Here is a 13857-nt window from a genome sequence, read left to right on the forward strand (position 1 = left end):
TTAATGTATTCTTTTATACAACAATATGTAATATTTGATGATTTATTTATGTTTTTCACACACCATCACAATTTTGTATTGTACTGCGTTTAAAAATAGATCCAAATAATCCATAAAATAATCAGATATATGATCCTCAAGCACAAATCTAATGTAAAATATATATAATTGCACTTAATTTAGTATATGGTGATAGAAAGTAAGCTGTTTAATCGAGATTTTTAGTAATGACATCATAAAATAGTTCTAGTACGGCCATCTTTGTATTAGTACGCTTTGCCGAAATTCTCCGCGGTGGTTGCAGAAAAATCGCAATTAAGACCGATTTCTAATTATTCTAATTGCCAAAAGTAATTATATGTACTTGTCCAAGTGGTTAGCAACGAAGTCTACACAAATGTAAAAAGAGATGAGAGACTGAGTGTGACAATTTACCAGTTCACCCAGCTGAAAATCATCAGCACACAGGAGGACCGATCACCGAATTTTGTCAAAAACACGGACACGAAAAATTGAACTCCGAGGTCAAAATGAGTACAAATAAACGAAAAGGACGGGGATCAATGGGGTCTAGGTACGAAGCTGTTATAGTATTAATGTAGCTAAGATCTCAAAGTTTCCATAAATGTACAACTTCCATTTGCTAAACGAAAGAATTTGTGTCACTGTCAGAGATGAGGTTGAGAAGTCCTCAAAATTTTCACAATTACTGCAATTTCGGTCGAAACAGTACAAACAGAACACTGTCACTCAGTGTCGGTGAGACACTACCAACAGGTTAAGTGACAACAAACGAGGCAAACGCGTCAACATCAGTGCCAGTGGCGTAAAGAGGGTAGGGGTCAGTCGGGGGACGGCTGAGCTAGTGTTGCAGATATTGTCTTTGACCGACTCAACTTTGTTTGCATGATATCAATAATACCTCCATGATATCATGATAGCTATAGCTCATGGTCCATGGAGTTCTTTCATTTTTATGGCTATTTATAAGTGCTAATGTTGTCGTAAGGCAGGTGGTGGTAATACATGACGATGTTCAAGTTTATTTCTTGATTGAGCCGACTGTCTGTCGGAGCTGAATATGGCTCTGCTGAAGTATGAGCAATGTGGGGATTTTAAAATAATTCGGCCTATTTGGCTTTTCTCTTTTCAGGACTGGGCGAACGAGGCCTGTATTTGACAAATCTGTCTTGGTATGTATTATCATGTTTTGGATTAACTGATAAAGTTGCCTTGATAACAGAAAAGGCCGGCATACAGGGATGTGAGAAGTCAGTAAAAGCGTCAGTAACCCACATGGAATGAGGACTGTCCTCCATTAGTTGTTGGGAGGTTTGATAAAGGTGTAACACTTTCATTGCCAGCTCCAGAGATGCCTGTTTTCATGAATTCAATTTTGCATTATTTCTCATATTCTCAGAACCAAGTAGAGTTCATCAAAACAAAACATCTGTGAAGACTAATATGACTTCAATACCTTTTCTTCAGACTGAAGGCGTTTATGCGAATGCAAGATGGACACATGCCTTTACATCACTGATAGTAAGTTCTTCTGTTGTTGGATTGGCCAGTATCTCTCTGACAAGTTGGGGTATCTCCGACGACGTCATTGGTCTGAAGGCTAGAATGCATAGAATAGAATGAAATATCCAGCTGTTAACCGCGGTCTACATTGTTATGTTAAAAATGTACAGAATGTACTTGACTTGGCATCTAGTACGGACTTCTTCCTGGTACTGAATTGGTATAAGATTGCAAAGTAGCAATGTGGCCTTCATATTGCTGATGAATTGGTATTATAATGCTAAGTCTCTTCTTCAGGGTAGTGTTGTACAAGTACAAGTAAAGAATAGTAGCATTTATGAAGGAGTACTTAGAACGTTTTCTCCAAAGGTAGGTCCTTTGCTCTGTCACCTAAAATGCTTCCTTGGGAGTAGAAATGAATTCATATCATTTTTAGACCTGTCATTATTTTGAAAGGAATAAGGTATGGAGTCTTCTACTGTTCCCTGGATGATAAATCTGCCGACCGTGATTTGACGAGTAGTTTGTCGCGTTGCCATCCGTGTATTGCATGTAGCAATCAAATGTTTTTATTCTTAATAAATTGTATTTGTTTTACAGATGGAGATAGTGCTTGAAATGGCCCATAAATGTGATGAAGGCCAGTCCATCGGACCCACAAAAGATCGACTACTAGAAAAAATCATATTCTCACACACAGATGTAGTCACAATTACAACTCTGAATGTTGATTTGGACTATGCTAATCGAGGTAAGCAGTGATCGAGTGAATTGGGTTTGTAACCACTGTTGGTGTTCATTTGGACTAAGCTAATCGAGGTAAGCAGTGATGGAGTGGGTTTATAACCACTGTTGGTGTTCATTTGGACTAAGCTAATCGAGGTAAGCAGTGATGGAGTGGGTTTATAACCACTGTTGGTGTTCATTTGGACTAAGCTAATCGAGGTAAGCAGTGATGGAGTGGGTTTATAACCACTGTTGGTGTTCATTACAACACTTTAGATTGCATTGGAGAACTGAGTAGATTGTGGATTATCATTTACCCTGCCAGCAATTCAGCAGGATTCCTATCGGCCATGGTCTCCACTTGCTACAAAACATGCCGTGTCTGGACAGACATCAAATCTGCACATTTCTCTCTGTTCTTGTGACTCGTGGCCAACAAATGATTTGTTTGTCTTCAGATAACTTCACAGATAGCGGAATTAGTAAGTTCAATGGTCAAGTGACTGCCAAAGAGCTCCAGCCATGGGAGTGTGATCATGATATGGATGAGGTTGGAGGATTAGAATCAATGACGATGGATAGTTCGGTAAGTAGTCTCTTGGTGACTTTCAATCTGTTGCATTGGTAGAGGATATTACTCATACACCAGGTCAAATGTGAAGACAACTTGACAGCAGTGAAACGTTGTGACTGTGTGTCCGGTCCACACCGTCCTAGTGGTCTAGATGATGGGCCTAGAATAAGATTGATATCAGATTTGGCTCTATCTAAGTTTTCTTGAACCTTCATTTTCAGTCTCCAAATGGGTGGGACCCACAAGATATGTTCCGAACAAATGCTGAACAATTCAATGTGAAGTCAACGTATGACTCGTCACTGCGCGATTACACGACGGTACTAGAACATAAAGACTCTCCTGAATTCAAAGAGAAGGAGGCAAAAGCTCAGAAACTCGCCAATGAAATCGAACAGAATGAACAATATAAAGCTAGAATTGAATTGGAAAATAATGATGAAGATGAGAAAATTAGTGCTGTAGTTCGGCCTGATGGTGGTAGTGCTTCACCTTCATCGTCGTCGGGGAAGTAAGTGAAATCTTTGTTTCGAACTCACCATTTCCATTGTTGTTTTTGACTTGTTATCTTTCTGATCTTCTCGCTACCAAATATTGGTCCTCTTCTTTCTACTCTTTGTATGGATGCAGATGTCCAAGTTTTAGAAGTCTTCAGAGCTTCACATTCGATTTCTGGTCGTCATGTCTCGTCGCAGATCTTCATGGTATTGGATGTGCAATGGTCAGCCATGTGTCATACGTCGGTATCTAAGAGTTAAGAGTTTCTGACTGTGGCACTGTCTGGAATCAGTGGTTGCATTTCTAAGTTGTTAGGTTACAAAATGCCTCCTTGCTGAGATGAGCCACAACATGGTCACAGATGTTGTTGTGATTAATGCCCACTGTCCTACTCCCACTAAGATGACATTATCCTGTGATGGCATTTCAGGTATGTCCCCCCACAAATGAGGAAGAATACTCAACAGAATCGTGTGACGCGCGTGCCGGGTTCACAACTTGCGCAGTCGCCCCCTGTCAAGCAAGACATCTCGCCGGAGGAGGAGAAGAATAGAAAGAATATCTCAACTAATTTAGGTGAGTAATTTTCACATAAACTTTTCTTTCAAGCTTCAAACGAAGTCTTCATTGTGTATCAGTATCATGGTTTGTGTGCTTTGAGGGTAATCGTGTAAATTTGATCCTTGCAGAGGATGTGCGGGTGACTAAGCCCATGCAACAGGTAGAAACAGCTGCTCCCGATTCAACCACTTCACGTGACTCTTCACCTGCTGTCCTAGTAGAAACTAAAACAGACAATGGAATTAACCCCTCACCTGCTGGCTCGCCAGATGTCAAACAGGCACCAGAGTCAAAGAAAAGCCCCGTCTCACAGAAAATACGTAAGTTGGAATTGTCAAAGCCCTGGCCTGTTTGTGTGTGGTCGTGTTAGGAAAACTGTTTGCAGGTCCATGGACTTGTTCTGAATGAAGGAACAGACAGCTCTTGATCCCCTGGTCTCCGGATTACAGACTTGATCCTGTTGAAGATGGTCCACACATGTATTCTGTGAAGTACATGTATCAATCTGTTTTCTCTGCCACGTTTTGATCCTGTTGGATTCAGCCTACTCTATTGTCCAAGGCGTCTTTTTCAGAAAATGATGAACAATTAGCAGAACTAAAGGCATTTAGCAAAAACTTCAAATTAGAGAATGAGAAGGTGGAGAAGAAGGAAGATGACGCGAGGAAAGAATCGATGGAAGAACGAAGCGAAGAAATGAAAGAAGATGATAAGTAAGAAGTGTTTACATTTCAGCCATTTACTATGATGGATCGCTACTTTGGTCTGGTGTGTCATTACACGGCATTAGTCCAAACTACCTCATGACATCACGATGCATTGCACGTAAGTTGATGTTGCAGGTGTTGTGTCATTGTTGCAAAAGATGGCGTAGAAAACTGTGGAACATGTTGTCAGAAGTGGTCAAACCTGCTTCATGCCTGGTGCGGAGTTGTTGACATCAGTTTTGCAGCAAAGTTTCTCTGTTCATCTGTCCACATTTAACCATTTTATCCACCCTCTTTTTCAGGACTATTTCGAGGACTTCTACACTAAATCCTCTGGCGAAAGAATTTGTTTTTAACCCAAAAGCTCCTATGTTTATACCAGTAAGTCTTTGACATTTATATTTCTTATGTTGCAACTGTTAGAGTGATGTTTCTTTTGTAAAGTGGTTTTTGCCATCCTGTGCACTGTGTTGCTGGTGAACTGCCACTGTTGGCAGGGCAACAAGGCAATAGGCCTCAGTGGGTGAGATGAAGATGTCAAGGTGGTTTACCTCAAGCACTGGACCAAAACTATGTTCCACCTCAGTAAGATGGTGTAGTCACTGCAAGAAATGAATTTGTGTGATGCAATGTATGGTCTTACTTGTCATTTCAGAAACAACAGCAACAGCCAATACCGATCACTACACCACCTCGGCCTCAGACGCAAAGTCCTGTTGTGCAGCATCCTCAGCAACAAGCTATTACTCCAATGCATGGACAGGTGTTTCATACATCGCACTACATGATGCCAGGGCAGATGGTATCGATGCCGCAAACACACATCCCTACTGCTCAGCCTCAGCAACCCCCACAGAGAGGAGCAAAACGTGGCAAGTACTCGCTTCATTTTCTAATCCAGATAAGGAGTGTGTTTACCTTTCTCAAGACGTGTGATCATGGGCCAGTCACTGTACATCGATTGCCACATTCATTGAATGAGATGCCAGACCAACATTCCTAGTAACTGGTGTGGGACAAGTTATGATGGTCTCCTTCCTGGACAAAGATGAAGATGTAAGCCAAACACCTGATTGGTGTCCAAACACAGTAGGACCTTACCTTGAGTGAACTTAACTCTAGACAACAGCTTTAGAAAGTTTCAGCAGATGAATACACATTGAGATCTTGTGCTTGTCTAACGGTGTTCTCTTCTTCTTCCAGCTGTTGTATCTGTACACCAACAGGAATTCAGTCCCTCAACGGCTCAGGCAGTCAGTGCTACTGGCGCGCCAATCTTGGCTCAGCCCCCTCCTATACATAATCAAGCACCGCAGGGCTATCATATGCCATATATGACCCCGATGGTTGGTCAGCACGGGGCTGGCACTCCTGTCGGCCCGGCACATATGAGTTACCCTCAGGTAAAGGTAATTTCTGAATGCCAGTTTTATCAAGTTTGTATAACCTTTTCCTCTCTGCAACCAGCACAACCACATGCACCTTAAAAGAACTTTTTGAAGTATGACATCACTGTTCCACCTTGCACTGATAGAATGAATTATAAGTTAACAGAAAAGAAACCCTGAATAAATGGCTGTCATCAAGGATTTGTTGTCACCATCATTTTGAGTTGTTTCTATACCGAGAACCGACTTGAGGAAGGAAGAATAGCTATTTGCCAACCAAAGAACTCTCTCTGTTGCACTTGTAACTTGTGATTACGTGTTACTTACCCTCGGAGCGTATGAAAAGATGGCGTTTATCTCCTCAGCAGGTGATGCAGCTCCAATCAGGCAATCCACGACTAATGAACCCACAGAATGCGACCATACCATCTCATCCAGCTCAGGGAATGAACAACCCAGCAATGCAACAACAATCGGCCACTGCTGTCCTTGGTGAGTTTATACAATATCTGTTAGCTTCTCAGTTTCAGTTTGATATCAGACGAGTATTGGCACTGTCTGATGCTCTGGACTTCTCGTGCATTGTGAGTCGCACCTGCCAAAGGACATTGGTGGTGGTCACCCTAGCTCTGGTAACACCTGTTGTGGATGTGGTCTCTCAATGACCTGAGCTTATTTCCATGTCTAAAGAGGTTGGTTTTTAATTTACTTTTACTTGTAGAGGCCTGATGTAAGTTGTCTGTACTCTTGATTTTTTTCAGTTCCCGGAACGATGCATGGACAAGTGCCTCCGGGGCACCAACCTCCACAACAGGGCGGTCCCCAGCAACAGCCTCATCATCACCCTGTACCACACTACCAGCCGCAACACCATCATTCACGTGCCACACCACCCCAGTCCCAGCCTAGTCATCCTGCACCAAGCCCAGCACACCAGCCAAACGCACCTCCGCCACCCCAGCATCCGCCGCATCAAGGACATCCTCCGTCGTCAACGCCCACTCAGATGATGTACACTCACAGTCAGCATATAGCACCGTATCCCCTGCAGCAGAGTCCTCACACACCGACGTCCCCGCAGACGATGCAGGCAAATATGCCCTACTCGTACGCACATCAGATGCCCAATCATGGTGGACAACCAATGACGTTGGCGCATATACCACAGACGTCTGTTAGTTTTTCAACGCAGCATACACATTCGCCGCAGACCCACCAGACACCTAGTATGATCATGGTGGCGGGACCGCCTCACCATCCTGGAGCACAAGCTGCTGTTCAACATGGCCATCAGCAGATGCAACATCATCCACAGATGCAAGGACCCCCTGTTCATCGTGAGTTCAACCTCCTTATGCACATGTAACTCTGTTACAGCCATGTCAGCTGAAGATTTGGAGAGAAACTTTCCAGTGAATGGTCATGCCAAGAGGGTTTGAATATTTGGCAGTTACTGTGTTCCTGACTTGTCAACTGAACCTCTCAAATGTTAAAGGCACATTGCTGACACCGTTTGTGTTATTCTGTGTTTAGGATGTTAAGTGACTTCCATTTGTGTTTTCAGCTGAGCGCCATCGTTTCCCATCAGTGCCAGCAGGACATGCCGGTGCTATGCACCAAGCACCTCATGGTGCTCCGATGGGCCACCCCCAGCAGACAGCGATGGGAATGGTGCCTGTCTCGCAAGCACCACCTCAGATGCACCATCACCAGGTGCACCCTCATCCTCATCCTCATCCTTATCATACACATCCACAGAGTAAGTACCAAATAAGTATGTATCAGTTCTTTAGACAACCTTTTTGATGTAGTATCAACAGCACGAGGGCAGAATATGCAGCACTGGTCACTGATCAAGCTCAAATGACTTCACAAATTGGAATTGAACACTTCTCTGTGTTGTTCACATAGAGACGATGAGAAGGCAAAAGCAGCAGGCTGTTTATATGGTGAGGCCACTTGACTTCAGTCATGATTCTCTATCAGCTATGTGTGCTTTGGCCTATTCATGGCACTTGCACTTTGCACAGTGAACGTGCGCTCACCCCAGACCAAAGTGCTTAAGCAAAGATCACATGTACTCGACTGCATACTGCACTACACAAGAATTCCTAGACACGGTCATAGAAATGACAAACATTTCAGCATAAATTGTCTACATAATCAATTGTTATCATCAATAGTGATTGATACTCATCTCCATTGTCTTGTTACAGTGCACACGCAAAATCATCCGCCAGTTCAAGCCTTCCAACCCAACCCTTAAGCAGGTAAGGTGGCTGTTACACTCGATTTGGTCAGACACGGAGGCAGATTTCACCTCAAAATAGGAAGCTTCCCGTCCAGAATTTGAAAGAAATCTTTCCCGGTACAGTCAGCCTTCTTCACTATTGTTGACAGACAGTGCCAAACTTGTTGTTGCTGACTGATGAACATGGTACCTGTTGGGTTGATTGTAGTTTCTGAGAGAGTTGTATCTCATGAAGGTATTTATGCAGACCACATGAATGACCATGGCCATGGAATGAGAGGATTAATCAATTGACATCAGTGATTATACATGTACTCTTGGTCTAATCTCCTGAATCTTCTTCGTTTTTCAGATAGTTTCTGAGTAGTGAGCATCGGAAGTTTGCTGTTCCTCTCTTCATGGAGTTTTTTCATCTCTCCTTGCACTGACATTTTAAAACAGCCTGGACTACAATGTGTGTTCAACAGACTCTCGGGCTGAACACGGCCAACTAAACTATTATATTAGTGATTTCAATGATGATCGATTTTAAGTGTGAACCATGCTGAATGCATGCAGAAGTGTTGGGATTTTAGTTTGTATGATGCGCTTGTTATTAAATAGAGACTACAGATTTATACAGGATGGATTCTGTGGAGAGATTCATCAAGATGAGGTCTGCGGATCTGGGGAGTGAGACGGGGCAGGAAGGATTCTGGTTGGGTGGGTGGGTGGGTGGGTGGGTGGGAGGGTGGGACTGGGCACTTGACAAACCCCAAATTATGTACATTAATTCAAAACAAGAACTTGCATATTGAAAGTATAAATGATGTAAAAAGGATACAATTGTGATGAGACTTAATTAAAGATATGCAAGTCAGATATATGGGGTTTGGGCAGGACCGGGGGTCAAACGATGAATAAAATACAGAAAACACCACTTGATGTCTTCTCTTATGATTTGTATTCGTTTTGAGTTGTCAGAAGTCATTTGTGCTGCTGATAGGAGACTTGGAAGGGGCTTGTCATGACAGATCATGCTTCAGCTGCGGGAGCACAGTTCAATTTCACGATCGACTACTAATCGTAGACAGATTGATCCAATAAAGTATTTTTATGTATATATTAATGTCTTTTTGGTGGCACGTTCTGCATGAGAGGAAGGACTATGGGAGGATATACCAGCCTAGGATGACTGTGGTCCCAAGTAGTACTCCAGAGTTGTCAGGTAGATATTGGGTACTACCAGTCTCATGAGATCAGATAACCAGCTGGCAAAGGTTGGTTGCTCCATTGTCCTTGCGAGATGATTGCCATGGTACAACCAAATCAGTTGTCTTGTATCACCCATGTAGAACGCGTGTGTAACACTTTTTTTTGATAATGTAAAATTTATTTACACATAAAAGTATTTACAGGATATACATTGTACATTGGCTTTACTGGTATTTCGCCATTGAGAGTGGTGGTCAGTTATACATTGAATTGTAGATTCCTTTCTTCCTTCATTGTAACGAACAGGTCGTTCGAGCACCAATATTTGTTGAAATGAGAGATGTTTGAAATCACATGGAATACGGACCTTGATCCCGTTCACAAAGTACATGAATAATGAATTGGATGTGATTGGCTTATGGTCGGACTTTTTAAAATTTCTATTGACCCAAATCGTTTTAACATAGCTGGAGCAAAGGAACACTTCAGGGGAACAAGTGTGATGGTCCAAGATAAACGAGGTCCAGGTTGAAGTAGGAGTTGGGGTCAGGATTAATTTCAAAAAGGTTTTAAATTTCCCATGGTTTACATTTTGGACATAGTGATATTTTCTTGTAATGATGACTCTTCTATGGTATGATATTTAGAAGTATATCAGAAAAGAGGTCATTGTAGTTATATCAAAGAAATTTCTCATGTATCTAGATTTGAGAAGTGACATTGTCTTCATAAATTAAATGATTCTTTTGATGTGTTATTCCTGATATTTGTGCCTGATATCAGTTTTGGGACTGGGGCGAGTTTAAGCCCGAGTAACCGTAACTTAGGGTAAAGTAGCCGAGAAAAAGGACCAAAAACACCAGATGTGCGTTAACTACAAAAACGACTCACTAACCCCATTCAACAATTTTTTCACATCTAAATATCAATTTCTTCCAAAAGGTATCTTGGACCATCACACTTGTTCCCCCGAATTGGTGTCTCACTGCTTGTTGGGATTTGGGTCATATTTTCCCCAAACAACTTCTCTTCATTGGGTTACTGCTCTAAGGGTTGCTCGCTAATTACTCGCTATGAGCATGATGAGTTAGGTGATTGCACCCCGAAAAACCGACTGACAATTCTACCTCCCAATCTTACTCTCCACATACCAAAGTGATTTATCTTGGAATACAGTTGAACTTCGCTGAAAACTAATGATGTGTTGATGAGTTCAATTTGTCCAAGATACATCTCCAGTAATCATATGGACAGTCTCATCATCAGTCAGTCGGTCCTAAAGACATTTCTAATAAACATGGGGACAAACTCTTCCGAGTGGTAGTCTGTCCAATTGACCACGACCAAGTAGGGGCCTATATGTAGACTAGGCCTGTGGTCTCCTGGTATGACCCATATTTTGGGTATTGTAAAATTGTTATGACAAATATATTTAAAAAACTCTTACATTAGAATATCAATTAGTGTAAGAGGTATCTATCGATAAAATCAAGATCACTTTCAGGTTGATATTTCTTGAGATGAAAACGAAAGAACATATTAGTGAAGGCACATTAGCAAAACCAAAATATTGATCTTTCAGAATTTAGTTAGGTATCAAACTTTCGTTTCTCTGCTCAACGTATTTGAAGTAGTCGTGATCGCGTAATAGACGAACGCCTGCTGACCTTGCTAATTTTGACTATTTTGCTATACAGCCATGTATATGCAACATAGTTAATTGATTCTAAGATATGCATGCATGCATGCCATGGTGACCAAATTGAGAAACACCGATTGGTGATGTATGGGACATGACCTATCCTCCCATGCAGCCATTGCAGGCCCCTACATCTCCTATAGTGGTACCGGTACTGTTTACACCAGTCAAGGAGACACATATTGATGAATACCATCGGTATGTGGTCTCGAGAAGCCGGTTCCAATGACCACTCGTACTCTGGAAAGATGCTGAGATTGCTCTGGGACTCGCTAGCCCCCACGGGCCCGGCTATAAAACACCGGCACCCCGACATGCTCGGCGTCTTCGATGAGAAGGAAAAGGAGGTCCTAATCATAGAGATAGCTGTCAGTTCCGACAGACACGTCCTAGCACGTGCGGAGGAGAAACGATCGAAGTACTGTGGCTGTGACTATCTCATCTCTCTCATCATGTTGTCAACACGGTGGAGCAGCCAGGACTAATTCGGCCTGGCTATGACCGTTTCATCCCTCTCATCACGCTGTCAACACAGTGGGGCAGCCAGGACTGATTCGGCCTGGCTGTGACTTCCTCATCTCTCTCTGTGACTGCGTCATCTCTCTCGCCATGTTGACAACTTGGCAGAGCAGCCAAGACTGATTCGCCTGGCTGTGACTGTCTCATCTCTCTCACCATATCAACAACTAGGCAGTGCGGCGAAGACTGATGTGACCTGGCTGTGACCGTCTCATCTCACTCATCATGTTGTCAACACGGTGGAGCAGCCAGGTCTGATTCGGCCTGGCTGTGAATGCCTCATCTCTCTCACCATGTTGACAACTTGGCAGAGCAGCCAAGACTGATTCGGCCTGTCTGTGACCGTCTCATCTCTCTCATCATGTTGTCAACACGGTGGAGCAACCAGGACTGATTCGGCCTGGCTGTGACTGTCTCATCTCTCTCACCATGTTGGCAACTTGGCAGAGCAGCCAAGACTGATTCGGCCTGTCTGTGACCGTCTCATCTCTCTCATCATGTTGTCAACACGGTGGAGCAACCAGGACTGATTCGGCCTGGTTGTGACTTCCTCATCTCTCTCATCATGTTGTCAACACGGTGGAGCAGCCAAGACTGATTTGGCCTGTCTGTGACTGTCTCATCTCTCTCATCATGTTGTCAGCACGGTGGAGCAGCCAGGACTGATTCGGCCTGGCTGTGACCGTCTCATCTCTCTCATCATGTTGTCAACACGGTGGAGCAGCCAGGACTGATTTGGCCCGTCTGTGACTGTCTCATCTCTCTCATCATGTTGTCAACACGGTGGAGCAGCCAAGACTGATTTGGCCTGTCTGTGACTGTCTCATCTCTCTCATCATGTTGTCAACACGGTGGAGCAGCCAGGACTGATTCGGCCCGGTTGTGACTTCCTTTTCTCTCTCACCATGTTGACAACTTGGCAGAGCAGCCAAGACTGATTTTGGCCTGGCTGTGACTGTCTCATCTCTCTCACCATGATTATTGTCAACACGGTGGAGCAGCCAGAACTGATTCGGCCTGGCTGTGACTGCCTCATCTCTCTCACCATGTTGACAACTTGGCAGAGCAACCAATACTGATTTGGCCTGCCTGTGACTGTCTCATCTCTCTCATCATGTTGTCAGCACGATGGAGGAGCCAGGACTGTCAAACAGTTGTGTGAGCTCACTAGAGCTTGCACTTACATAATAGTGTAAAACTAAAATTAATATAATATATGCTGGCGGAGGGTGTTGAATATATGCGTATGTACGGCAGCAGATTAGTGCCATAAAAAAATAAAATATTATCTCGTTATTACGAGATGTTATCTCGTTATTACGAGATCTTTTCTCGTTATTACGAGATGCGAAAGTGCACGCAACATCGAGGATTAAGGTCTCATTAGGGAGTTTTTTTTTTCATTCATGCGCGGCCAAGCCCTAACCGTAGTTCCTAAAATCATTGATTTCTCGGTCCTTACAGTATGTCAGCGTTGATTCAGCAGTTGTTTTGGCAAAGACATGTTTTTTTGGAGTTTCTGAAACCTAGAGCGCTACTCAATAGGCGACTAACAAGAAACTACGCATTTATACTGTTGTTGCCGACGTATGTGTACACTGAACTTGGGATGTGCGTCGGCCCCGTGTTGAAATGCCGTCCAGTCCCAGTTAGTGCGTTTTTCGCTAATTTGTGCAGAATTCAACATATCTCAAAAGTTCAATGGTTGACCCTCGATTTTTTTTTGATTTTTGTGTAGCGTAAGCAACTGTCTTTCATGGGAGAATGGTCTCTGTAAGAATTATTCAGGAAGAAGTGTATAATATTTTGGGTTTTTTTGTGATTGTCCGGCCCAATTGGCAATATTGCCATTTGGGATGGTGAACAGTGCTAGGAGCAAATGCGACGCTTATGATTTATTTAAAGAAATAAAATGCCCGATTTAACATCCTGCAGAATCAGGGGAATCGGGCGTTTCCAGTGATATACGACACAAATGGGTTGTCCTCATGCATTCACTTTGGAAACACATTTTAAAATAGATGTTACGTCCTGTTAATGGGGCACGTCATCATCGCGTACATTTGGGAAAAACTCCCTAACGAGACCTAAAGCTCAGGATCAAGCGCGGGAAAGGTCCGTACTTTATAGACCCATATACAATCATCGCGTAATAACGAGATAACATCTCGTAATAACGAGAAAAGATCGCGTAATAACGAGATAACATCGCGTAA

The 13857-nt window shown here is 43.1% G+C and overlaps 1 protein-coding gene across 5 annotated transcripts; it reads left to right on the forward strand.

The window, feature by feature from the left end:
* Positions 1-262: 262 nt before the first annotated feature.
* Positions 263-8921, forward strand: LOC135500003 (ataxin-2-like protein). Of its 5 annotated transcripts, none has more exons than XM_064791108.1 (18): positions 263-574; positions 1154-1193; positions 1489-1542; positions 1822-1893; positions 2125-2275; positions 2709-2836; positions 3046-3335; positions 3753-3898; positions 4012-4203; positions 4458-4596; positions 4893-4971; positions 5246-5462; positions 5794-5999; positions 6344-6470; positions 6740-7315; positions 7543-7752; positions 8195-8248; positions 8582-8921. In XM_064791108.1, exons 1-17 carry the CDS (start codon positions 531-533, stop codon positions 8242-8244), a joined length of 2721 nt encoding a protein of 906 aa, XP_064647178.1. In that variant the 5' UTR covers positions 263-530; the 3' UTR covers positions 8245-8248; positions 8582-8921. The 5 variants fall into 5 exon arrangements, with proteins under 5 accessions (XP_064647178.1, XP_064647216.1, XP_064647187.1 ...); XM_064791146.1 differs by having other exon boundaries at positions 7543-7737; XM_064791117.1 differs by having other exon boundaries at positions 6347-6470.
* Positions 8922-13857: the final 4936 nt, after the last annotated feature.

This window comes from Lineus longissimus, chromosome 2 (assembly GCF_910592395.1).
Source record: "Lineus longissimus chromosome 2, tnLinLong1.2, whole genome shotgun sequence".
NCBI classification, from domain to species: Eukaryota; Metazoa; Nemertea; class Pilidiophora; order Heteronemertea; family Lineidae; genus Lineus; species Lineus longissimus.